A 27972-nucleotide genomic window follows, 5' to 3' on the forward strand; every position below is an offset into this window, starting at 1 on the left:
TGGAGCATCTGTGTGGGTTTCTGAGGAGTCCAGGCTGTCAGCTGGAGACACTGAGGTCAGTGCCATAATAATATCATGTCAATGTCGGTGTAATCCCTTTGTCGTCCTGGAGTGTTCCACTGTAATAAAAAGTGGACATTTTTTGAAGATACTTTACCTCTTTGATCTATTCTACTCTTGACACCAGCTTGTCAGCCCTAATTGGCTAATCCACTTATCAATCACGCCTGCAGAAACAGATGTTTTCTCAAATTTGCTATCGGAGACCGCTGCTTCCAGTACAACTGTCTCCCATTCGGCTACTCCCTCGCCCCTCTCACTTTCTCCAAATGGGTAGAGGTGGTGTTGGAGCTCCTATGTCGACAGGGCATTCCGCTCTTGACCTACATCGACGACTGGCTGGTCCTTGCATCCTCCCGTCACAAGGTGGAGGAACACACAGCCCTGATTCTGCACCACATCTCCAGGTTGGGTTTGTGCTGAACAGAGAAAAGAGTGTGCTACGAGCCACTTACTTGGGCCTGGAGCTGGATTCGCGCACAATGTATGCACGGCTCACCAGGGAGAGACGCGGAGTGCTACTCACCCTGACTGCGAGTCTGATGGCCGCTCCATCAGTCCCATGATGCCAAGTGTGGTCTGTCTTGGGGAAGATGGACTCTGCCCATCCAGTGGTATGCCTGGGTCTGCTGCACATGCACAGACTCCAGCGTTGGTTCACTCGACTCCATCTGCACCCTACGAGGGACAGGCAGAGAGCAGTGACTCAGTGAGCAGCTCTAGAGGACCTCAGGTTCTGGCTGGCCCCAGGTCACCTTCAACATGGAGGTGTCCACAGACACCTCACTCGCCAGGTGGGAAGGGACTCTCGGGAAGGGACCCAGTTGGTGATAGAAGGCACTTGGGAGTGCCTCATCTTCATCAACTTGATGGAGATGGTAGCAGTGCAGAGGGTGCTCCTGCACTTTGCCCCCAGGTTACAAGGGGAACATGTCAGGTCAGACAACATGACGGTTGTGGCCTACATGAACACACTCACACTGGTCTCCTCTTCTGTATCGGAAAACAGCGGAGATCCTGCTATGGGTGGACTCGTACCTGGCAGCATGCCATGTACACGGAGTACACAACATCAGGGCAGTCAGGATGTCCCAAGGGGGGCTTCTGCCAGACGAATGGGACCTTTCACCAAGCATAGTGCTTCAGGTCTGGGACAGGTTTGGTCACCCCAAAGTCGATCTTTTCACAAGTGCAGAGAATGCAGAGTGCCCACTCTGGTTCTCACTTAGATCGTCAGACGAGCCACCACTCAGGGTAAACACTCTAGCGCACGGCTGTGGCACGTGGGCCTATTGTACGTCTATCCGCCGCTGTGTCTCCTAGGACTCCTGCCTCACGAAGTGAGGTTGCAGGGTCTGCACATCCTGGTTGTAGCCACAAACAGCAATGGCGGTGATGGACCCGTGGCCTCTCCCTGACATACCAGATGCGGTAGTATAGGCAGGGGGCACCCTACCCCCTTCTAAGTAGGAGACTCCTTGTCTGAAAGTTGAAAGGGGAAGACTAGTTGGCCTTGGTCTTCCTCCGGAGGTGGTGTCCACCATTCAAAGCGCTAGGGCTGGCTCCAGCGTCAGAGCATATATCAGCCATTGGCAGCTCTTCTCCACCTGATGCAACGGCCATGGGCTGGACCCCAGCACCTGTTCAGTTGGCGAAATATTGTTGTTTCTGCAGAAACTCCTGAACAAGGGTCGAGCTGCAGCAACACTCATGGTGTTTGCAGTAGCCATCACTGCAGGTCATGGCGGTTTTGGACGCTACTCAGCATGTAGTCATCCTTTGGTTAAGCAGTTTCTTCAGGGTGCCTGAGTACTGAGCCAGAGTGAGATATATATATATATATATATATATATATTAATTTAAAGCCAGAGGGTTTAGAGGATGTAAAGAAAAGTGGAGATTTTACAATGTCTTATTACAGCAGGTATAAAAACTGTGATTTGAATGGACTCTAATGGACACACTTTTGTACATAGCTCCCTCAACGTGTGTATTTAACTTTGCTAAAAAAATATAAAAAAAAATACTATGAGTGCAACTAAGTAATTGTAAGTAAGAAATTTTAAATTTATATAGTACTTTGCACAGACATTTGTCACAAAGATGCTTTACAGAGCATTATTCAGTCACTCCAGACCCAGTGGTGGTAATCTATTGTAGGGTGACCATATTTCCATTTGTGAAAACCCAGACACCTTACCGGGGGTGGGGGGGTGGAGCCTCGACTTTGAGCTAGTCTCACCTCGCAACCTGTGCACATGGCCTCTCACTTGTCCCGACCGGGCCGGAAAATGGAGAATTTCTTGTTCAAGTCATTGTTAAATGCGCATTGCACTCTGGCATGTTGCAGGCTGTCTGACTGTGTCTGCTCGCTCTTTCTGAGTTATAGAGAGCTACGAGAGCTGCTCAATTGAATGGCCTAAATGAAAGGTAATGAAAACCCAGACATTTCCATCACTTAAAAAAAAAACCTGGACACCCTGGACAGGATGCAAAAAACGGACATGTCCGGGGAAAAACGGACATTTGGTCACCCTATACTATTGTAGCCACAGCTGCTCTGGGACAGACTGACTGCAGGGCAGCTGCCATGCCAACTGGCACCATCGGTCCCTCTGACCACCACCATCACTCACACACACACCACTTTCATACTAGGCAATGTGGGTGAAGTGCCTTGCCTAAGGACACAACAACAGTTTTTGCCACTGGCGCCCCCTGTGGCACCAGATTTTCCCAGGTCTCCCATCCAAGTACTAACCAGGCTCGGACTTGCTGAGCTTCTGAGATCTGACGGGATCAGGCTTTGACAAGCCGGTATGGCCACTTTTGTTGTTACTAATCTTTCACATACACCAGGGTTTAACAAGCATCAACAAAAAAATTCAGCTTGCATCAGCTGAATTGAAAATATTCCACTTTTTATATTTGACTTTATCACAAAATGTTGAGAAATAAAGGGTTAAAAATATTTAAATACAAATTAAAAAAATGTTGGTTGAGCATTTTTTTTTTTTTTTTTAAGTTTGAAAATTAATTATTTTTTTTTTATTTTATTATTATTATAATTTTTTTTTAACATGAATCTGAGGTGTACAATAATGTGCTCTAATACTCTAAACGTAATACTCTAAGGGAGTGCCCAGCCACTCTGAGGAAGAAACTCATTTAACCGCTTGTTTCCGTGATTTGGTCCTTTCGGTCATTACCCAAAGCTCATGACTGTAGGTGAGGGGAGGAACAAGAATTGAGCGGTAAATCAAGAGCTTTGCCTTTCAGCTCAGCTCCTTCTTCACCACAACAGTCTGATTAACAATGCGACCGCATTAATGCAGACGCTGCACCAATCTGCGTGTCAACTCACACTCCATCCTCCTCTCACTCGTGAACAAGACCCCGAGACACTTGAACTCCTCCACATGAGACAGGGACTCTCCACCCACCCAGACAAGGCAAGACACCTTTTTCCTGTCAAGAACCATGGCCTCGGATTTGGAAGAGCTGATCCTCATCTCAGCTGCTTCACACTCGGCTGCAAACCCCAATAAAGCCAACAGGACAACATCAGACAAGATCTTGTGGTTCTCAAACCGGACCGCCTCCGGGCCCTGACTGCGCCTAGAAATTCTGTCCATAAATACAATAAACAGAACTCGGTGACAAAGGGCGGCCCTGGCCGAGCAGAGCAATGTGAACACAGCTCCTGCTCTGGTCATACAGGGGCCGGATAGCCCTTAGCAGAGGGCCCTGAACCCCATACTCCCAGAGCACGCGCCACAGGACACCACGAGGGGCACAGTCAAATGCTCCAGGTCCACAAAACACGTGTACGACATGTGGACTGGTTGGGTAAACTCCCATGAACCCTCAAGCACCCGATGGAGAGTGTAGAGTTGGTCCAGTGTTCCATGACCGGGACGAAAATCACACTGCTCCTCCTGAATCTAAAGTTTGACTATCGGCTGGATTCTCCTCTCCAGTACCCTGGTATAAACTTTACCGTGGAGGCTGAAGAGGATTCCGCTGTAATTAGAACACACCCTCTGGTCCCCCTTCTTAAACAGAGGGACCACTACCCTAGTTTGCCAGTCCAGAGGTACTGTCCCCAACCACCACTTGATGTTGCAGAGACGTGTCAGCCAAGACAGTCCCACAACATCCAGAGACTTAAGATACTCAGGATGGATCTCATCCAACTTCAGAGCCTTGCCACCAAGGAGCTTGCCAACCACCTCAGTGACTTCAGCCAGGATGATGGATGAGTCCGCCTCCAAGTCCCCAGCCTCGGCTTCCTTCTTGGAAGACGTGACGATGGGATAGAGAAGATCCTCAACGTATTCCTTCCACAGCCCAACGACATCCCCAATCAACGTCAATAGCTCTCCCTCCACACATCAAACTGAGGTGTCCTGAGGTGTCGGATGGTTTGCCAGAATTTCTTTGAGGCCTTTCCGTAGTCTTCCTCCATGGTCTCGCCGAACTCCTCCCAACCCTGAGTTTTTGCCCCTACGACCAAACAGCACGCTTGGCCTGCCAGTACCCATCAGCTGCCTCAGGAGTCCCACAAGCCAACAAGGTCTGATAGGACTCCTTCAGCCTGGCGGCATCCCTTACTTCCAGTGTCCACCACTAGGTTCAGGGATTACCACACACCTTACAGCCACAGCTACGAGCGGCCTCATTGACAATGGAGGCCAAGAACAAAGCCCACTCAAACTTCATGTCCCCAACCTCCCCCAGGATCTCGGAGAAGCTCTCCCATAGGTGTGAATTGAAGGTTGCCCTGACAGAGGGCTCTGCCAGACATTCCCAACAGACCCTCATGATATACTTGGGTCTGCCAGGTCTTTCCGGCTTCCTCCTCCGCCAGTGGACCCAACTCACTACCAGGTAGTGATCAGTTGACAGCTCTGCCCCTCTCTTCACCTGAGTGCCCAAGACAAGCGGCCGGAGGTCAGATGACACAACAACAAAGTCGATCATCAACCTCTGGGTGTTCTGGTGCTACATGCACTAATGGACACCCTTGTGCTTGAACATGGTGTTTGTTATGGACAAACTGTGACTATCACAGAAGTCGAGTAACAGAACACCGCTTGGGTTCATATGAGGGAGGCTGTTCCTCCCAATCACCCCTCTCCAGGTGTCATTGTCATTGCCCACGTGGACGTTGAAGTCCCCCAGTAGAACAATGGAGTCCCTGATCGGTGCACGGTCCAGTGCTCCTCCCAGGGACTCCAAGAAGGTTGTGAACTCTGCACTGCTGTTCGGCTCATAGGCCGAAACAACAGTGAGTGACCTGTCCCCTACATGAAGGCGCACACAACCCTCTTGTTCACTGGGGTGAACTCCAACACATGGTGGCTGAACTGTGAGGCAATGAGCAGGCCACACCAGCTTGCCGTCGCTCCCCGCGGACAACACCTGAGAAATGGAGAGTCCAGCTGCTCTCAAGGACTTGGGTTCCAGAGACCAAACTGTGTGCAGAGGTGAGGCTGACTACATCTAGTTGGTAACGCTCAACCTGTTACCCAAGCTTAGGCTCCTACATCCCCAATGAGGTGACATTCCATGTCCCCAAAGCTAGTCTCCATGTCCGGAGATCCGGTCTCTAAGGCTCTCGCCTTCAACTGCCTTTAGGCACAGTGGCATTTCAGTACAGTCACTCTGAACTCCTTTGCCTAAACACTGGAGTACACTACTACACGTCGGATGAGTATGTCATCCCTCCCAAGATCATAAGCCCGACTCCCGTGATCTATACTACAGGAGATCAGCAAAAAAGGCACTGTGATCAGCGGCAGAAGAGGGGCAAGTGAGCGGGCATTTGACCAGGCAAAAAGTTAACTCGTTCAAACCTTCGCTTCCTACCATCTCAAATGTCAGCTCTATCCACGATAAGATGGATGAGGTACAGTTACAAATGGCAGCAGAGCGGACTATTTACAACTGTTGCTGCATGATTTTCACTGAAACCTGGCTGGACGGCACCGCTCCGGACGTTGTTATTGAGCTAGCGCTGCCTACCAAGCTGACAGGAGTGTGGACTCTGGTAAGAAGACCACTGGGGGATTGTGCATCTACATTAACAACTCTTGATGTACCAACGTAAACTGTGCAGCCCAGAGGTGGAAGTCATGTGGGTGAAGTGGCCGTTTTATCTCAGGGAGTTCACTGTTGTTTACATCTCTGCTGTTTATGTCCCACTGAGTGCAAATGCTTAGATAGCATTAGCACAGATCTATGACATCATAAACTACAGCTTAGCTGCACACAGCCGTGCTATCAGACATCTTCACCTTCATCTACAACACATCGCTCTCTCCATCATGGGTCCCTGCCTGTTTCAAGGCAGTTACAATAGTACCCATCCCCAAGCTGTCAAATGTCTCATGTCTAAATGATTACAGATCTGTGGCACTTACTTCCATTCCTGCTAAATGCCTTGAGAGACTGGTCATCAAACACATTCAAAGCACAATACCACCAACACTTGACCCATACCAATTTGCATACAGACAGAACCAGTCCACAGAGGATGCCATTGCCATTGTGCTCCACTCACTACTGCAACATCTCAAGCACCGGAACACCTATGCACCCCCCCCCCAAGGATGCATGCTCAGCCCTCTACTCTATACTATGTTCACCCATGATTGCTCTGCCATCCATCCATTTTCGTCCGCTTATCTGGGGCCAGGTCGCGGGGGCAGCAGCCTAAGCAGGGACTCCCAGACTTCCTTCACCCCAGGCATGTCCTCCAGCTCCTCCGGGGGAACCCTGAGGCGAGCCGAGAGACATAGTCCCTCCAGCATGTCCTGGGTCTTCCCCGGGGCCTCCTCCCAGTGGGACATGCCTGGAACACCTCCCAAGGGAGGCGCCCAAGAGGCATCCGGAACAGATGCCCGAGCCACCTCAACTGGCTCCTCTTGACGTGGAGGAGCAGCGGCTCTACTCTAAGCTCCTCCCGTGTGACTGAGCTCCTCACCCTATCTCTAAGGGAGCACCCAGACACCCCTCAGCTTTCGGCTCAGCTCCCGCTTCACCACAACGGTCGAATACAGCGACCGCATCACTGCCGAAGCTGTACAGATCCGCCTGTCAATCTCACGCTCCATCCTCCCCTCACTCGTGAACAAGACCCCGAGATACTTGAACTCCTCCACTTAAGGCAGGGACTCTCCACCCTCCTGCCTCATTGTTAAATTTGCCGGCGACACCACAGTGCTCAGACTCATTAACAACAACACTGAGATGGATTACAGGACTGAGGTGCAACATGCATCATGGTGTGTTAGTAACAATCTGGTATTAAATGCAAAGAAGATCAAGGACATTATTGTGGATTACCACAAAGGACAATACAATCATCCTCCACTATCTATTGACAACGAGGTGGTAGAGAGGGTGACACATTTTAGATTCTTGAGATTGACTGTTACTGAGGACCTGTCCTGGTGCATTAACACTGCCTCAGCAGTAGGAAAGGCCCAGCAACGGCTCTATTACCTGAGGCAACTGAAGAGCACCAGCTTCTACAACAACTTCTACAACTGTGCCATCAGCAGTGTGTTGACATACGGATTCCTAGTGTGGTTCTCCAGCTGCACTAAGGCCGATCAGCAGGCACTCCAGCAGGTGGGAAAAACAGCAAGGAAAATCTTTAGGACCACCAGAGATTAGTACCATCTATACCACCCGCTGTCTGAAGAGAGTACGATCAGTAAACCATATCCACCCATTACAATAACTGAACTGGACTTTGCATTGCTGCAACAGGACATTTAAACACACATCTGACTGGATACCCCCTTGTCTTTGATGTCCCAGTTCTTTTGGTTCTCTCGTTGTGATTTCTTGATATGTCTCTTTGCTACTGCACTGATATTATTACTAGTATTGTATTCTAATGTTCACATAGTGAGTGTAATCTTTACATGGTGGTGTCAGGTGCTCTACACTATTATGCACTTTTAAAATACTATGCTCTCTGTATGATGCTCTTACATAATTTTGCTGTTAATTTATATGACAATGAGAATAAAGAATTTAATTGAATTGAAATCTTGAGTAGATACCAAAATGTATCTACTCCCAGACCAGAAGTGGGGCCAGAGGCATAGCAGGGTGTTGTCCACAGGACAAGGAAGAAAGAAAAATAGTTTGAAAAGATATTTGTTTAAAGGTAATATGCTGTTAATATAAAGCCACATATGTATGTATTGTATGTATTGTTTTAACATCACATATTCTATTAAATGTAATTTAAATGAGTTTTAAGGGAGCCCTGGGTGATCTTTGCATCAATAGACGGGCCATGGCAGTACAAACTTGGGAATGGCTGTAAAATAATCAATTGACTGCACAAGGAGCAATACAAGCATCACATGGCTCTATGAAGGAAACCCATATAAACTTTTGTTTGTACGTATATAATGAATACATTTTTAAATAATCATAATTGTCAAAATCGAAATCTGTGCTAGAAAAAAAAAAAGAACTTTATACAATAGAAGTAGCAGATTTCCAGCAACAAAAGGATGCTGGAAATTCAAGATAAAGCTTTGGACTAAAGTGTGATTTCAATTTCATACTGTATTTTGATCCTGTGCATTGCTCCTTCACTTGAGGTTTATAAAATATTGATACTTAATGACAATGTATTGTCTTTGCACCTCTTTAAATTTTGGATGCACACTCAGTCAGTTTGGTCCCAGGCCTGGTTCCTTTAGAAACACATCTAAAAGTATTTGGACATTTATTCTTTTGTAGATTGGGAATGTGCAGTTTGTCAGAGTCCAGCTGTTACTCTTTGGCCTCTGCTCTGACGTCAAACCCCTCACACCTAAGAGAATTGGACCTCAGTGAAAACAGAGGCATAAAGGACTCAGGAGTGGAGCATCTGTGTGGATTTCTGCAGAATCCAGGCTGTCGACTGGAAACTCTCAGGTGATTATGAACATAGCAGAATGACTCATTTTAAAAGCATAAGCATCACTGAGAACATAAACATTTTTATCAATGTTATTCAATCTGTTATTGCAATGGTTGTCAAAATTCACAAACTAGGAATTAGGATGCATCATAATGCCAAAGCATTATGATGTATCTGTAAACACATAATAATAATGTAATATATTATAATAAATAATATCCAATCAAAAATAGAAATAAAGGCATGTAGTAAGTAAAAAAAAAAAAAAAAAATGTTACTTTGATATACAACACAAAATATACAGTAGCAAGTAGATTAGGAGATTAAGATTTCTGTTTGTCCAGCTTCTGTCTCATGGGCATGTGAAACATTAATGGAAATCTGTAACCCACTTATTTTCAGTCAAATCAACCATTCTGAGAAGAATCTGGACCAGTTTGCTTTTCAAAATTATTATTATTATCTAATAATAATAATAATAATAATAATAATAATAATAATATTATTTATAATTATTATTATTATTATTATTATTATTATTATTAGTACAGCAGTACATAAGTCAACTCTTTTCAAATATTGTTTCTATAAAAAAAATCCTGCTTAATCCCATATGAAATGGTAAAGCCTGAAAGTTCTGCTTTCTGCCTGTTTGTGGTACAGTGAAGAACTTTGGTCATAATAGCTGTTTCCCTCTAGATACAAAGGTCATTTTGGGCTTAAATTGAAACTTAGAAACTTGGAAAGTTTTTCATGTACATTTGAGGCAGTGATATATGCAATAAAATACTTGAAAATTATCATTTCTGATGACAATTTGTCAAGCGGACAGACATTTTTTTGTCTTTTGGGGGATGTTGAGGGTGATATTTGACAGTAGAAAGGCAACAAGCCCCAAAATATTTTTCTCCTAGCTTCCCCCATGTGTCAGGATACACCATGTCAAATTTCAGGGTTCTTTGACCATGTACGCAGTTACAGTACCTTAACATTTACAGTTACATAATTTCGCGAATAGCTTTTCTTAAAAACTGTTTTTTTGGGTCCTAAGACCAAACGGGGTCAAGTTGAGGTTGGTCCCTATCAACGCGTGATGGCCCAAGATATAAGATAACAGGAAATAATTAGCGTTCTATATCCCTTTTGTAGTAGACTCAGATGAGCTGCAAACCTGATCAGCTTCACAGAGTGGTGTCTGGAGGTCCAGCAGTTGATGTAGCATCAAGAGCATGGGGGACAGAACACAGACCTGTGGAGTTTCTGTGCTGATAGGCACAGTGTCCTTGAAACTCTTCTCCAACCGCACACGCTGGCAGTTGGTGTCGGGCAGGTTGCCCAAGGGTGCCCAAGGAGTCCAGGTGCTACAGGATGAAGGGTAGGGTCAGGGTTATCACGTCCTCTACAGACCTGCTCTGTAGGAAAGGGGTCCAGGGGAGGGGAGAGTGATGGACTTGAGGTCAGACAGAACCATAGGTTCAAAAGTGTTCATGACTACAGATTTCAGGGTTACAGGCCTGTAGTCATTAAGCCTAATTATCCAGGGCTTCTGGGGACAGGAATGATGACTGATGACTTGAAACAGGCTGGGACATGCCATGACTCCACTTGACTTGACTTCAAAGCATCAGTAGAAATCTTTAAGTTGTTCAGTCAGTCAGTTTCAGATTGTTTTATGTTTTACACTGACATTTGAATTCAGGGCTAATAGAATGATAGCATTGATAGCAACAAGAAAAAGCAAATGGACTTACATTACAGTTAGAAACTGTCTTTAGATTAGTGGCTAAACCTCTATATTTTATTTCAGAATTAAGTCATGCAGTTTGTCTCTGGCCTCTACTCTGAAGTTTAACTTCTCACATCTGAGAGAATTGGACCTCAGTGAAAACAGAGACATAAAGGACTCAGGAGTGGAGCATCTGTGTGGATTTCTGCAGAGTCCAGACTGTCGACTGGAAACTCTCAGGTAACTGTGAACATAGAAGATTGACTAAACTTAGTGAAATTATGAAGAAATTATACAGCATAAGTATCTTAACTGTTGCATAAATTGAACCATCTTTTGCAAAAAAGGTAAAACAAAGTCAACTAGACAAAGTTTTAGGAATGAAGGTGTAAAATTTGAGACTGACCTAAACACCGTTCTGAGAGGAGGAGTTAAGGCTCATTTGTGCTCTACGTTCTGGACGCACATATATAGAGGCTTCTGTCCATTCTTGTGTGTTGTTCTGTCCGTAGTCTGGTCGTCTCTACATAACATGTGGAATCTTAGCAATGGAGCAGTACACGAGTTAACCACTGGTGAAAGTAGGGAACACAGCTCCACAATGGAAGCTAAACTTTTAAAACGTGACTAGAACCAGCTGCAAAGCAAATAAATGCTTCCCTCATCTCGTTTTTCTAGATTATTTTCCAACAGATGAGTTTCTGGTGGTTGTGCAAATGCAGCCTTGTCTTTAGAAACATTTGGAAGCATAAATGCAGTCATGGTTATTACGTTTAGAATGCACAGATCTATTTACATACAAAAGTGGAGCATTAATGAGCCTTTAGCTTGGAGAGAAATTAGCCCACCACTGTTTTTACCTTAAAGTAATAATATTTATTTCTATAGCACTTTTCTAAACAAGTTCCAAAGTGTTTCACATAAAGTCACAACAGAATAGAACACAGTAATCAAGAAAATACAAAAGTTACTCAATGCCTATTGCCTTTCTGGATGATTTAAATTGTTTCCTAAAAATCCAAAGGCATTGAATCTGTCTAATGTCCAGGAAGAGGGAATATGTACAGAGAAGGTCCCCTTTAGTGACCGGTTGAGTCCTGGCCTGGGAAGAACCAGCAGGGCTCTTTCCCCAGAGCACAGGGCTCTGGGGAATGGAGGAATATGGAGTGAGGAGTTCAGACAAATACTGTGGCGCTAGTCCATTAAGAGCTTTAATAGAAAATTAACAACATTTTAAAGTCAATATGACATTGTACAGTGATCCAGTGCTTGGACTCAATAATAGAGGTAACATGCTCAAATCTGTGAGAACCAGTGACTAGACAAGCTGTAGGTGTATCTGTCATTTTAAAGTCCTGCTCTAAAGTGTGAGTTTTCAGTGAATCCCATAGACCCATCAAAGTTCCATGTCATCAGAACGCTCAAAATTCAATTGAAGTGACTACAGGCAAAACAAAGACCATAATGCATTTTCAACAACTGACTGATCTCACATCTAGTCTTTAATGATTTTTACATATATGAGCTAAAGTTTGGAATTTTCAAGGTACAAATGTAATAATGTAAAATGTCTAAATCAAGTTTGTTACATTTCCTGGAATGGCATTACTGGGGCCCCACCCTGGAGAATAGAATTTTTTTAAATGGATAAAATAGTGAAATAAAAATCCCAGGATCATGTAGAGCAGGTTAATACAAACATTTTAAGACCAAAATGACGAGGCTCACAGCAGCAATAACAGAGAGAGGGGCCACAGTATTCCAAAGTCAATGGGAGCCAAAGACAGAACGAGCCAGAAGAGCCACATGCAAACTTCCTTTTTGGAATGTGGTGGCTAGCACGTTAGCTATGTCCATTTATAAATACAGTCTATGGTTCCAGCTACAGGGGGATCCTCAGCCTCCCCAGTAAAGCCAAGGTACTGGAGAAGAGTGTCCGACTGATAGTTCAACCCAGTGGTGGCTGGTGATGTAATTTTTGGGGGAGGGGGGACACCAAGGCCAAAATTATAAATATATTTTATTCATATATGTATTATATATAGGCTATATAGTATTATAATGAAACAGAAACAGTCAGTTTGGTCACTATTGGCTGAACTATCAGAGCACAACACAGTCAAGCGCAGTTTTACGCAAGTTTACCCAAGTTTACGCAGCACAACCTGATCCACCGCTCATGGCCAGACCCAACAACACAGCGTAACACAGCGCTCACACCCATCCCCAACAATGTCAGCAAAACTACAATAAGAGGCTATGGTCACAACAGAACACACGGCATCAGCACCGCTCCTACAGCACACAACAGAACAAACTGAGCAACTCCATCGCACCCCCCAGCTCATTTACACACTATTTAACTATAAGACTATAACACTATTTACCTGTGAGACTCCGTGCTCAGATTTGTCCCAAACAAGGGATGGGCATGATTAGTCGATTAATCGATAATTGATCATTAAGAATTTAGTCGATTACATTCATTTTTAATCGACAAACCGAATATAGGTTGTTGGGTGGCCAAACATCCGTTTTTCCCCGGACATGTCCGGTGATGCAAATGTCTGGGTTTTCATTACCTTTCATTAGGCCATTAAGCTCGCTGTGCACTCAGGAACAAGCAGACAAACAGTCGGTCAGCCTGCAACATGCCGAAGAGCATATGTGCAATTAATGACAACTTGTACTAGAAATTCCCCGCTTTTCGTCCCAGTTGGGACAAGTAGGAGGCCATGTGCACAGTGTGCAAAGCAGGGACATATGGTTCAGTGTTCAGTGGTGGTGCCAGGGACCTCAAAGCTCAGCAGGACAACGAAAAATATTAAAAAGCTTTGCCAGGTGAGAGTATCTCAATGCCCCCACCTCAATGAGACCCCACCTCCCACCCCCTGTACGGTGTCCTGGTTTTGACAAACAGAAATATGGCCACCCTAGCATAGCGTAAGGATATGAAGCTGCATCTGACAGCGCAAACACTGGAGTTGCGGCCTCATCAACCATCTCCAACACGATATATGAAAAGAACAGACTCACCATTAGCATCAACATCCCTCTGTCACTGAAAGATCACTCATATTTCACTGAGTCATGTCCTTTAATCCAACAGAAGTTGAACCACATCAGCGCACAAGAGCTGTTTTTTTTCTTTGCTTAGTTTATGCAAATTAGCCATGCGGTTTTAAGTTTTGTTTCTGTGAGACTTGCGCAAAGCTCTAGCTCTAGAGTGGTTCTGGTTTATATGTTGTAAAGTAATTTTTATATAAAAACATTAATGATTAATTGAAAATCAATCATAAATGTTCCTGACAATTGATTAAGAAAATATAATCAAATGCCCATCCCTACCCCAAACTAATGAAAAACCAGCCTCTTACCTTCTCCAGAGACTGAAGCAGAGTGTTTCCTCTGTCCACTGTCCCATTGGTTCTGTCTCAAAAAGTGTATTGTCCAATACGAAGAGATGAAACTGGTCCAAATCCTGGTCCAGTCTGGTCCGTGACGCGAGGTCCAGGAGCCGAGTGCAGGAGCTGGTTGTAAAATTAGTCTTAATCCCACTTCCCACTTAAATCTGAAAGTTACACCAGTCCATATTAGCACTAGGGCACCAGGTGGACGTATGCCCTCTGTGCACTACACCCAGTGAAATTTTTATGCCAAGAAACAAGCAGGCAGAGGCGAATAGAGCAGTGAGCGACTGCCCGAGCCCCGGCAGCGAGTGGGTCCTGGGTCCTGGCGGCGGGTCTCTCTTGCACTCTACTGTGTGGAGGTTTAAGCTAAAGTCGCTAGCCGCCATTAGCCAGTGTGGGAATCAGAATAAGAGCCATAGTAGTTCTCCATTCATGAGCCTGTAGCAGTAACATGCTTCAGTGGAGCGTTACGACTGAACGGGACAGAGCAGCTGAACCACAATAGGTCAAGATGTGTGTTCATGTTTATTCAGACCAATCACTTGATTTCAGGTCGCCCCCGCCCTATGCCCCCAAGATGTAGTTTAGGGCTAATGTAAAGTAATGGGCAGAAGCAACGTAATGACGTCACATTTTCTCAAGACTTCAGGCTCTCTCATAGACCTCCATTAAGTCGCTCGGACCCACCACACTTCAATTCCAAACACATGACTCAAATAAAGTAATATGAGCACTTTTAACATGATAAAAATATGTCTATGCAGATACATGTTCAATTTTAAACAAAATATTAAACATATAACTTAATATAAAATAGCAACTTTATAGTTTTTCTATTTTATATAGGTCAAGTTAGGGAGTATGACACACTTGTGCCCTCTATTGACCAGCTGCCACTGGTTCAACTCCAGATTCAGGAGGAGTAGTGGAGTTTTTTGGCCTGGTCACAGAACACTGCACCAGTTCTATACTTTCCATTGAGTGCTGAGAGCTGCAGTACATGATTCTATTGGCAAGGGAAGTCTGGACCTCTCTGTTCCGACTGAATGAATGTCAGTTAGTCAGCTTCTCTATTAAAGTATGATACCATTCTCCAGCCTCCAGTTCATGTTTTAGCATTTAACAAATGAGAAAAAAAAAAATGTATAACTTTAATAAATAAAATAACTTTCATGTATTTGACTTGCCTATCAATCTCACACTCCATGAGAGGGACAGGTGAATGGGTGTTTAAGGTAAGGACTGAATGACTTTTATTGATTTATGAGATTTATGATTCAGTCCCTACAGCCTATATACTCTCATCTTGGTGTTTTCTGGCATGACAGAATGCACCAACATGCACACCAGTCATGTGGTTTCAAAACAGTGTTGTGGAAATTACATATTGATGAATGATAAAAATATATTTGTGAAGCCTTGATGACTTATCAAATACAAAAATGTTTATTTTTGTTACAACAGCTATGGACCTCTCAACATCTCAAGCAAGTCTCTCTGAGAGTCTCTCCCAAGAGCATCTGTGCTCTGAGTATTTATAACAGAATGACAAAACATCATACATTACAAACACAGAGTCACATCTGTTCAGTCATGTGTTAATCAACTTTTACACTGGAGGACAAAGGCTTTCCTGGAGAGTGATGACAATTGTGTCTGCTGAGCTTCAGATATGTTAATGACTGCTCTGGGTCTCAGGGAGAAATCTCATTAATTTACCTAAAACAGATACTCATAAATTTCCATCACAACAGTTTTTAGACACACATGAACATGTTATTTTCAGAGTGAAGTCCTGCAGTTTGTCAGAGTCCAGCTGCTCCTCTCTGGCCTCTGCTCTGAAGTCTAACCCCTCACACCTGAGAGAACTGGACCTCAGTGCAAACAGTGATATAAAGGACTCAGGGGTGGAGCATCTTTGTGGATTTCTGCAGAGTCCAGACTGTCAACTGGAGACTCTCAGGTCAGTGTCAGTTTATTAAAATGTTCAGGGTTTCCTTTCCCTGGATTTTGGTTCAGTTGCTTGTAGCCAAATTAAATTGCTTCCTTGTGGTCTTGGTCAGCCCTTCTCACCCTCTCATGACATATTCAGTGATATTCTCCATTGGTATAAACGTTTATCACCTTTCACTGTCTTTATAATATTTCTGCCACCTTGCGCATTCCCAGCAAGAGGCTCTTGTCATCTGTGATATTCCTCGCAGTGTCGTCTTCATTTTCTGGAGTAGGTACAGGAGTACAATTTTGTCTTTCCAACCCCCTGAGTTGGAGGTGACCCAAAAACTTGTCTTACAGTATTTCTTGTTGTCACCACAAGCCATGTTTACCCACTGGCTTCTTGGCGCCATGTTTTTTTTTTTCCATGTGTTTGCTGTAAGTAAATTTGCTGTCTAAGATGAGATGGGTCCATAACTTGTTAGCAAAGTCATTAATACGCATTAATATACATGTTTGGGTTTCACCCTTTTTGGGAGTATTCATACATTTCCTACAGACTGATCCTAAGCTTAACTATATAGTCATTTCTTGCCAAACAGTAACCTAAAGCCTATTTTAACCCATACCTCTGAACTTTCATGTTGTTGATCTAATATAAAAAAAAAAAATTACTTCATGAGGATCTGATCTTTGTTGTTTTAGCCTATTAATGATGTAGCTACCATCGTATACGGTTCTATACGAAAAGAAGATTACACCCTTATCATTACCTAACCCTAACCCTCTTCTGATGATAAAGGCTGAACATGGATTTTTTTCTGACTAGAGGGTCTTCCGATGATAAGGCTGACCCCGAAAAGATAGATGCTATTGTACTGGTGTGTTTTTTGGTTTGTTTGTTTTTTCAGATTGTCCAGCTGCAGTTTGTCAGAGTCCAGCTGTTCCTCTCTGGCCTCTGCTCTGAAGTCAAACCCCTCACACCTGAGAGAACTGGACCTCCGTGAAAACAGTGATATAAAGGACTCAGGAGTGGAGCATCTGTGTGGATTTCAGCAGAGTCCAGACTGTCAACTGGAAAAACTGAGGTATTTATAACATGATTGTATATCAAATATCGATCAAAGTGCTCTTTCTTTTGATTAATAAAATAATACATTTTGTGAAACACTTCTTTTGTAAATTTTATTTTATCTCCGCCTTGAACTGCCAACTTAACATGATGGCAAAGTTTGCATACCTGAATGATCCTAGGCACTCTGTTCGCTGGGGTAGGGTCTTCCTTGGCAAATAGGGGGCAGGTGAAAGATTAGACTAAGAGAAGTTCACATATCTCCTATGTACAGAAAACAAAACAAGCTGGAGTCAGACTGGGGGCCAGGGCTGGAATGTGATTGTCAGGTAGCCAGGCTCACCAGGTGATGAACCCCTCCTGCAGAGGGACCGTAAAGGTTGGGTGCTGCAGCATATGTGGCCGAAGATCTGCCAGAGTAAACACTTTTATGGAATGAACCATTTCATCACCAACTAAAACACCAGAGCGGAGTGAGAATGCTAATGGAACAAGTTTTAGATAGAATGAGCATGACAAAAAATTTATGAAAGCATAATTTTTATATGATGTGCAAACAAATATAGTTATATATAGCTTATAGTTCATTTTAGTGCCCAACACATTAGCTAAATGCTCTTTGCTTTGCTAGCCAGGTGTACTCCCTTTTTGTCTGCACAGCACATTTGCTGTGCTTTGTGGTGTAATTTTTATTTTTTTTATGTTTCTAACAACATATTCAATGTTATTATTTCTCTCCTAGATTCAATTCCTGCAAAATATCAAGATCCAGTTTCTCTTCCATTAAAACAATTCTGAAGTCTGAGTCATCGTCACTAAAAGAGCTGAGCTTGACTGTTGATGGAGATCCTCTTTCTGACGAGAAGGACCTTGACCGCATTGGAAAATGTCACCTGGACATTACTTTTATACCGCTTAAGTATGAGAACACTTACTATGACGATGAGTATGATGAGTATTATGAGGATGATGATCAAGATGAGGATGAAGATGAAGACAACTTTTTAAATGATGATGATGACATTTCAAATGATTACAACGAAGACGATATCGAAGACTATGACGAAGACAATGACGAAGACAATGACGAAGACTATGACGAAGACTATGACGAAGACAATGACGAAGACGATGACGAAGACGATGATGAAGACTACGATGATTTTTAAGAAGGTGTAAACTTTGACTACGACGATGTAAACAATGACTATGATGACAGTGATTCAGATGATGCTTATTTATATTATGACTGGTAAACACATGACTGTGTAGTACACATTGTATTTCACCTTACATGAAAGAGGGGGTAGTGGTACACTTCTATTCAGAGTTTGAGTGACATCAGACTGGGGGTGTTCTGCATGTATCTGTAAGGTGGAGTGTCCAGGGACATACCAGGGTCACACCATGCACACATTAGCAAAAACTGCAAAATCTTTTAAGACTCAAGACACTCAAGAAAAAATAAATACCAAATGGATTTAAACAACACATTTTCAGGAGCCTGTCATCAATATGAGCATTCCTGTTGTCCTGTTTAGGTGTTTGATTTTCAAGAAAAAAGTGAGAGATACTAAGTTCAGTTACGACAGAGACTTAACTAACTTGTTTATACACAAATCATCTCAGCTGCTGTAATTTCAACCAAGTCACCTGTTGTAGTTCCAACTAAGTCAGCTTTCTAGTCAGACTGTGTTAAAGATCAGATTAAGTCTAATTTAGTGCGTTCAGAACGTTGATGACATCAGCTGCAAAGTATCACTGGGCAATAACAAACAGCTGGGCTCGACATTAACGGTTTTCCACCAGTCCGGGGCAATTAAAAGATTTGTCCAGGAAGTGCTCTCCTCTAACTAGTTACCCAAGCGGGCAAGTGAAAAAACACAGACACAGTCTAGACCACCATAAATAATAACACATTGTTTTGTTTGGTTTTGTTTTTCACTGTTAACTTTTAGAGTCTTTACTTTACATCTTTTCTGTATATTAAGATAACGTTTAACCATCACTTCCGCTCAGCTTCTTTAGAAACGGCAGATTTGAGATGGGTCAGTAATTTTCCAGCACTCTGGTATTTTCTTTAAAAGATGCTTGATGACCACCACAGTTTTTAAAGCTCTTGGGAATGTTCCAGATTTAAGTTTAAACATGTTAATTATGCGAATGAATGGTGAAAGTAAACTGTTGAGGACGAACTTTAAAAATCTAGTGGTAACACGTCGTGGCAGCAAGTAGATGAACTCAGACTGGTGACGACCTCTAAGACAGTTTTGTCAGTTACAGGTGCAAAGTGTCTCTGTGGCTGCAGCTTGTTATTTGTGTTGTGGAATTGATGCCACTTTTGATGCTCTGAACTTTGTCATTAAAGAAAACTGCAAACTCATTATACTTAGATGTGGAAAATAGTTCTAATGGCAGTGGAGCTGGTGAGTTTATTCATGTGTTTATTGTGTTTACTGACATAAACGTTGTTACTGCAGTTCCCAGTGTCAGAAAAATAACTCTCCCTTATTCTACACAAACTGTGGATACAGATGTGCATCTTTTCTCTGTAAATCTCATAATGAACCTGGAGGTTTGGCTTGCTTCCCTCTGGCACAGGAGGGTTCAAATAGTGCTCTGGAGAGTTACTTAACCATACACAAATGACTGAGAAAACCAGTTCAAGCATGATTTTGATAAGGGAACAAACAAAAAGTTGATTTAGCATAAAAATCCCCTCTTTATGTCTTTAAACCAGGTACAATTTTGTGTCATGTCTACTAAATGCAAAATGTGCATTTGGTTTAGTTTATTTTGAGTTTATGGATCAAAGTTAATTTTACAATGTTTTACATAGAGGTTATGCACTTAAATCATTTTCATTTGAAAAATTTCTGGTCACTTCCCCTTAAATTCCATTTGTAATGTTTATTTCTACCTGATTGCAGTGACTGTTATGGTTTTGCAGGTTTGCCCACTGTACATAGGTCACCATTTTATCTATCTTTGTGTGAAAGTAAATTTAACGGGAAAACCAACTTTTGCATGTGTAAAAATAAATTACTTTGACTTTATCCCAGGCTCCAGGTTCATGATTTCTATCATCTCGGGCTGCGTACTTTCCCTCCTGAACTTTAACTGCTGCACCTCCAGTAACAACTCTTTTTAAAATGATTGTTCTGATCTGTCTATTTGCCGATTGTGTATTTTTAGTTTGGGCCCTTTAACTGAAAACTAGACGTTGCCCCTAAAGGTCCTGTGCAGTAGTACACACAGTACAAACTCAGCTGGCTGACATGTTACTATGTTGTAATGAGTTCATGGGAGGCATTCCCTGTACGTAAACTATAAATAAGAAATAGAATTCAAAGGTGTTTCTTAATTTTTCAGGTATAAAAAGAATCTATTTTAAGTTATTTTACATGCTAACGTGTGTAGAATCTCTCAGTCGTTCAGGTACAATCCATGGCAAAGGAAAAATTCCATTTTAGTCAACTAGACAAATGTTTATATAGGTCAAAATCATTTTGCAGTTCATCCAAGCTGCTTCTTCAGTTCTGATCAGAATGCTGGTGGACACTTCCTTCAGACAGAGATAAGGCAGTTATAGAACCCTGCTGCCATCTCCATAGTATCCAGCTCTTGTAGTGGCACTGCAGAGCAGGAGCAATGATATTTCTTCTTGAAGGGCTGCAGCATCCACATCACTTGCTGGTTGGGTGCAGAGAATGCTGCTGAAAGGAGGAGGGCGATGGGCGATGATTGGAACGCATCCTCAGCATCCTCGTCAACCAGGGTGCAAGTGGGCCACAGTGCGGCGCGGGACACATTTACAGTCCTGAAAACTAAATATGAGTGTAAAGTAAAATATACAAATGATGAATGTAAGCCTATCATGCATAATTTGTGCTGGATATTTTATTTGGCATTAATAAAAACAGTTTAAGCAGCAGGCCGTCCCCCCTCCCATACGACGGAGTGGGACTGCACAGTGCGGGAGCGGGCGGGAGCAGGACTTAAAACTGTCCTGCGCAGATCTCTAAAGTGGACCAACCAGGTGCACCCATGACTGAGGGGTAGAATGGGCCCACCTGTTCTCTAGGAGTCCTGCAGTGGGTCGAGAGGCCAGAAGTCCTCCAAGAAAGAACCAGTCCACATTGGCACTTCTGGCGAGGAGGGTCGGTTTGCAGCATGGGCGTTCCAGACGTGCAACAGAATGGCCCCTGATGGGTGTTCCTGTAATCAACCAGTCAGCTTTTTCACTTCTTCTCAATAAAAGTCTAAACTGTCTATGGTCGAAACAAAGTGGCAACACGTGTTAGGAGGTTATCTTCATAAGTATTTTTATTTTATTTTTTTGAAGTTCCTGCTTTTACTACATGACATTCAGTGACAGCTTAGTGTTTAAATTTGAAGTTCTTGCTTTTACTATATGTCTATGGGTTCAGTGCTAATGTCACTGTTAGCTTTCTTTGACATATAAGTTAGACAGGATGGTGACAGTTCAAACGGGAGACGGGAGGTGTTTCCTGTAGGAGGTGTTCCCCGTATAGGCAAGAAACACCCATTTATGTCCAGTTATGTTCCCCAAACTGACAGTGTTGCTTATGGTGGCGGTGTGAGAACTGCGGTGTCTGTGCAGAACCACTGGGGCGTCGCCCTCGCAGTGGTGCATCACATGAGAGCTTAGCAGAGGGGTGGGGGCCTGGCTCATCTGGGTGACACCCAGTCCAGGGCTTGTGCCTGTTATACCTGCTGTATGTGCTGTGGTAGGTGGGTTGGGGAACTCTGGACTCTTACAAACCACTATTGTGCTCCCTCCAACTGACCGCTAAGTTTTTTGGCCTTCCGCTGTGGCCCCGGCTGGAGCTAATGCCCTCTAGCCTGATCCGCCTGTGTGGAGTGAGAGTAGGAGAGCGGCTTGAGCCCACAGCGGGAATAGCCTGAGTGCTACCGGTGCTAGTAGCAGATGGGCAAAAGGCGTGCACTGGAGCTCAAGAGGTTTTGCTCTTTTGGGAGAAGTAACGGCCTGGCTACCTTTATCAACATATTTGGGAGCATGTGAAGAGTGCATGAAAATGGTGGTACTCTTGCACCAAGTGTCGCCTCTCCTCACTGGGCCAGCACTTCTGGACATGGGTGTGAAGTCCCCATGGTCCCCATGTGCCGGTCCTCCTTCTGTCTGGTTCATGGCGGCAAAAACCACACTGTGTGCAACAATAAAGGTACAATAAATGTAATATAGCACTATAAACAATTAACTCAGCACCTAACTCAGGCTCAAACTCAAATTCACTCACTTTGGGCACAGAGCACGTGACTGGGCAACATCTGTCTTGAGCTTCTGGGAACATTTCCCTCTGCAAGAGAGAATGTCACACAAAAATCTGCACATGATGCAGCCAAAGCAGAGATAAACTGATTCAAGGATGTGGGGATCAACTCCACTGGTGGAAGATGAGTATCCTCATGCAGCAGGGGTTGCAAGGCATTTCCTTTGTATCCCAGGTATACGTGTCCCTTCAGAAAGGGTTTTTCTCTTCTGCAGGGGACTCTGTAACATCCCCAAAAAGTGTCTTAAAAGCAGGGCATGTTGATCAGCTTGTGTTTCTGCACAAGAATCTTAAAAGAAAGTGAAATTCTCATATTATATTTCCTTGTTCCTGTAGGCATTACATGTTATTTTACACATTGGCTACTACTGGTTATATTGTACTTCCTGAGTTGAATTAAATTTCAATAAAAAAATAAAATAATGTTATGGACATGTAATGCATGGACATTTTTATTTTGCTCTTTCATTGTATTAAGAAGAATCTGGATTGCACTTAATTTTCTTACAAATTCAAAATTATTATAATTTTTTTTTTTTTTCTAAGAATCTGTTGAATCTGCAAAAGCTAAAGTAAAATAATAAGTAATTTCAAGAGACCAGTGTGACCAGCATCCAACTTGTTTCTGAAATGGTTACTGGAATTCAAGTTACATTTACTGTTCTCACAATAATAAATAAATAAATAAATAAACTTTATTTCATACAGTTTTGTTCTTGTAAAAGTGTACTTTACCATAACATTATAAATAATTATTGATACATCACAATAAGTATCCTTTGACTGAATATCAGGATATACCTGTGATACATCATATCATGACATGTACTGTATATCATGATACATATTTTATTGTATTGACAGATTCATGGCAATGCACACCTCTAGTGGAGATGATGGTGGACATGGCCCCCCTGCCCCATCACCATGACTGAATCCCTCATCACCTCTTCATCAAGAAGACCCAGCAGAGGACATACTTCCTGTGGAGGGCAGCTGAGGAAAGACAAACTGTCAGCCCAGAAGATGGTGCAGTTCTACACTGCCATCATTAGTTGCATTTTTATCATCTTGTCTTTAATGCACATTTTGAAGATAAGTAACACGAGGTGGAAACGGCAACTTATGCATTTAGAACCCTTAGTAAATTTTCATAAAAGTTTGTTTGGTCACTTCAGGAGGATTTTGATATAAGAGCATAACAGCACATTTTGGAAGGTTGAAATACATTTCTCCATAGGTGTGTTTTTATTGTTAACCACAGTGTTACTTTGCTTGGTATGAAGAAAGAAAGCTTTCAAAAATATTCATGTGCATAGAATAGAAATCCGTGCATATTTGGCTGTAGTTGCGCATAAAATAAACATTTGTAAACTTTCAAATGAGTCCAGTCGTACATAAAATAGATTATGTGTGTATTTTATCCATCAGAATACGAATTGAAAAGTTTACGACGTCAAGAATTACAATTACGAAATGAAAATTTACAATTACACTTTCATCAGTACGAATACAAATTCACAGATGAGACTTTACTGTCAAAAATACATCATCACTTCACAGACATTATTTATCGAGCAGAAGAAACATCGATCAAGATCAAGACTGTGCATGTTTAAGTTTGTAGCAGAGTAAAAACAGAGTAATGGCACAACAAGGAGCTACAACAGCGACCAACAAGTGGGTTAATTAAAATCTATTGTAAAATGTCTTGTCTTGCCACATTGAATTCTTGAACCAAACGCTGCTGTGTGATATTGTGTGTAGAAACACCTCCTCTGAACGGGAAACTGCACCTGTATCTTAGTAGAAACAGAGTGGAGCCAGTTGGTGAACATCAGACGTAACATTATCCCAGGGCTCATTAGCAAATATCAGGTTCTCTGTATGTTTAGATTAAAACATTTACTGCTACAGCCACAGCGAGCATCAGCAGCCAGTCTGAACCTTCATCTCAGCTGCATTTCTCACATGAAATGTGACCAAAAGTTCCTCAGGACACTGAAATGTCCCAGTTTACACCAAACACCACCAAACTGTCCTGGTTACAGACGTCACAGTCAATGAAATGTTACACATTACACTTTAATGCAGCTTCCAACATCAATTAATGTTCTTGTTTACAGGCAACACCTTGGTATGTATATTTACCTGTGAGTATAATCCTTACATACTGTTCATTTCTGAAGCCTTCACAGTATGGTTCAGGTCAAATTTGACCTGGACCAAGAATTCCCTCATAGTAAGTGTCTAAAACAAATTTTGAACTACAGATCTATTTAAAATGACTAAATAGACTGTCCTAATAAATATGTGTAATATATAAATACAATGTTTCTGAGAACAGGAAGAGCATATTTTTGTAGAAAAACATCTACTTTCACATGTATCATAGTCCTGTTTTACAAAACACCTGAAAACATAAAAGCCATTATGATTTATATATATATTATTGCATTTGGAAATGACATGAATATTCTGGAACTGTTGGAATTTATAATATATTCATGTTTATCCACTGCAGCCCTTATGCTTATTTCAAACTAGTCAGTGCATTCAGAGCAGTGGGAGGAAACTTTGTGTGTGTGGGACTGTGTTTCTGTGTTTCTCACATTTGCAGTAGGTTATAACTGTTCTGCAGTTCTTCTTTGCAGGGTTAAAGTTGTATCTCCTTCTCTTCTGTGTCCTTGTGTTGGTTTCTGGTGTGACTTCTTGATCAGGGTCAGGTTCAGATCACTGCACTGGTCTCACCAACGCTGCTGAAGCTGCTGTGAGAGAAGCTGGTGTCTCCTTTGAAAACAGGGAGTCACAAGGCCCTTTCCAAACTCCTCCAGAAAAGAACCTCCTCCAGTTCCTCCTGCTTGGCCTCCAGGTCAGGTTCAGCTCACTCCATAGACAAAGCGGGCCAGCAAAGCAGACCAGCGGGAGGTTCTGCTCTTGCAGCTGTTTGTGCCTGTTACTTTGTCAAGGTTTTCCACTCCTCTTTTCTTGGCATTGTAGTCAAGGATGATGGCTGATGATGATGATGATGATGATGATGATGGAGCTCCCAGGAGCTCACCTCTGCAGCCATATGTAATGTGCTCATAAGAATGACATTCTTGTTCTTCTTTTACATGTACGAGACGACTGTGGTGTCCTGAGTGAACTTACTCAAACTTAGAAGAAAAGATCTCTCTCCTTCTTGATTGACTTGTGTTTCTAATGTGCTCCATAAACAGGATGATCACTCATTTCACTGTTTTGAGATTCTCCTTTGCCCCTTCAAAAACCAACAGGCGTCTGTCTCTGGGAACCTGGGGCATGAGGGAATCTCAAAACAGTGACCTCTTGAACTCTGTCACCACTGTGCCATAAAAAAATACACACAAACATGGTCTGTGCAGTTTCACAGTTTCAAGTTTCTCTATAACTTCCATTTTGCTTCATTTGACCTGCACTGATAGAGCTAAAATCCATCTTAATAGATACGGGTCAAAATTGACCCGAAACAGCCTCAGTGTCACAAAATTTGTCGCACCTGTACAAAAGTATAACATTTTAAAATATTTTCATCTATGTGTATTTTGGCAAAATTTAGGAAAAGTAATCAAATTTCAGGATAAAAGAATGATGCTTAGGGTATTTTTTCTACTGTTGAAAGTCAAAACGGGTCAAATTTGACCCGGACAGTATGTGAGGGATAACGTCACCGTGTCGTGGTGTGGATGGATTTGTTAGTTCATTATAATCCATTATAACTCCTATATAACCCACTGTCTGTATCCAGGACAGTTTGGTCATGTTTGGTGTAAACTGGGACATTTCAGTGTCCCGAGGAACTTTTGGTCACATTTCATTTCAATTCTGTCTCATACAGAGTGTTGCATAAACACACAGTCACTTGCTGCTGGCACAACACTCAAACCAGTCAAGTCACTTTTTAAAAAATGTTAGGATTTAGTTTTTTCTGTTTTCTCCCCGTCCCTCTTTGTTTTTTACAGAGTTTGAGAGTGACAGGGGGTGTGGCTTCTCCCAGAGCAGATGAGACACACCTGCAATCAATTCCTTCATGAGTCTCTGTACAAAGTCTTGGTTTTCTCATCACCGGCTCTGCCAGATCATTCTGTCCTGTTTGGTAGTGCTCAGTGTGCCTCTTGGAAATATATCTGTTTTGTTTGTTGTTTCGGTGAACTTTTGGACTCACCTGCATTTGTCTCTGTCCAGGTCTCTCCGTATACAAATAATAAATAAACTGTTTAAATCTTGACAGTGTTCTGGCTCTGCTTTTGGGTCCCTCTAGTCAAACCCTAACAAAAAAGCTGTAAAAATTTTGGACAAGAAACCATTTTCATTTCATCACTGCACTATTTTAGATAAGTATTTGCTTAATTGTAATAATTGTGTTGATTTTAAATATGGATGTTTTATATATAAAGTTCTGTATGGACTTGACCCCCTCCGTTACAGGATTTTATTAAAACAAAGACTGTCAGTGGGAACTAGGACCACGGCCCGGAGGAACTGTGAGCTCCACACAGACGCACCACATTTGGACAAAGTGTGTCTCAGTCAGAGGCACTAAGTTCTGGAACATTCTCCCATTATCAGTAAGCGAGACTCCAACACTGGACACTTTCAAATCCTACTTGAAACTGGCTAAAGAAAAACAGACTGTGGACACGTTTACTTTGTTGTTGTTGTTTGTTTTAGTTGTTAAATGTGTGGTGTTTCCTGCTGAGGGAGTACAGATGGAAATTAGCATTTTTGCTATAATCTGTCAGATTTACTCTTATTTAATAGGGACCGTGTAAATACATTAAAGTTAATATGCACTGTCCCTATTAAATAAATAAATATATATTTTTTTAAGTTTATGGTCTGGGTCTCGTCTCAGACTTGAGCACATTTGGTCTCATCTCAGTCTTGATGGAGCTTGGTCTCTGTCTTTTCTCGGACTGGAGGTTTGACACTTGTCGAGTGTGATCAGATTCATTATGGCCTGTAAATGTGCAGAGGCTAAATATCACTGTAAAACCAGTAAGAGAATGTAACTGTAAATGTGATGAACGTGGAAAAAAAACCCACTCGATTCACTTTGAAGCTGTTTTTAATAAAGTGCCAGTGGAAGTGTGATTAAAGAAGAGGTTCTTAAACTGTGGGTGAGCTGTTTAAGTGTAGAACAGTTTAACCAGATCAAACGGAGATAGATTTATAAAAAAAACACTGATATACACTACCGGTCAAAAGTTTCAGTACACCACACTTTTTCTATTTTTTTACTGTTTACTGTTGACCAAACCGTATTTCAAACTTTTGATTCATTAGTGAAGCTGTTAACCTGGGAGATAAGTATTATACTCTAGACTGTTTTTTCATAGCACCGTCAGAAGACTACAGACAATATGTAACCAAAGGATAAATACTGTGAATAATCAGAGATACATTTCTTTATTTCAGCCACTTCAGTTATGTTCAGTGGTGAATCCCCGTGTAAGGGCTTGTCCTGTCATGGTGTTTTCTGAGCTTCTGAAAGTACC

At 42.5% G+C, this 27972-nt stretch overlaps 2 protein-coding genes and 1 pseudogene across 13 annotated transcripts in view; 2 read left to right on the plus strand and 1 right to left on the minus strand.

Moving 5' to 3' along the window:
- LOC110163986 (NACHT, LRR and PYD domains-containing protein 12-like) overlaps positions 1-27972 on the plus strand; it is a 65896-nt gene that overhangs the window by 13976 nt on the left and 23948 nt on the right. The gene's annotated exons all lie outside the window — the stretch shown is intronic.
- Positions 2776-2891, minus strand: LOC129411960 (5S ribosomal RNA; annotated as a pseudogene).
- Positions 8885-20194, plus strand: LOC129411901 (ribonuclease inhibitor-like). Of its 2 annotated transcripts, none has more exons than XM_055164246.1 (6): positions 8885-9009; positions 10148-10370; positions 10803-10961; positions 15918-16094; positions 16978-17154; positions 17881-20194. In XM_055164246.1, the coding sequence occupies exons 2-6, from the start codon at positions 10225-10227 to the stop codon at positions 18305-18307; spliced, it is 1086 nt and encodes a 361-aa protein (XP_055020221.1). In that variant the 5' UTR covers positions 8885-9009; positions 10148-10224; the 3' UTR covers positions 18308-20194. The 2 variants fall into 2 exon arrangements, with proteins under 2 accessions (XP_055020221.1, XP_055020220.1); XM_055164245.1 differs by having other exon boundaries at positions 8887-9009; positions 10145-10370.

Source organism: Boleophthalmus pectinirostris, unplaced genomic scaffold, assembly GCF_026225935.1.
Source record: "Boleophthalmus pectinirostris isolate CB_2022bp ecotype Guang Dong unplaced genomic scaffold, ASM2622593v1 HiC_scaffold_6, whole genome shotgun sequence".
NCBI lineage: Eukaryota > Metazoa > Chordata > Actinopteri > Gobiiformes > Gobiidae > Boleophthalmus > Boleophthalmus pectinirostris.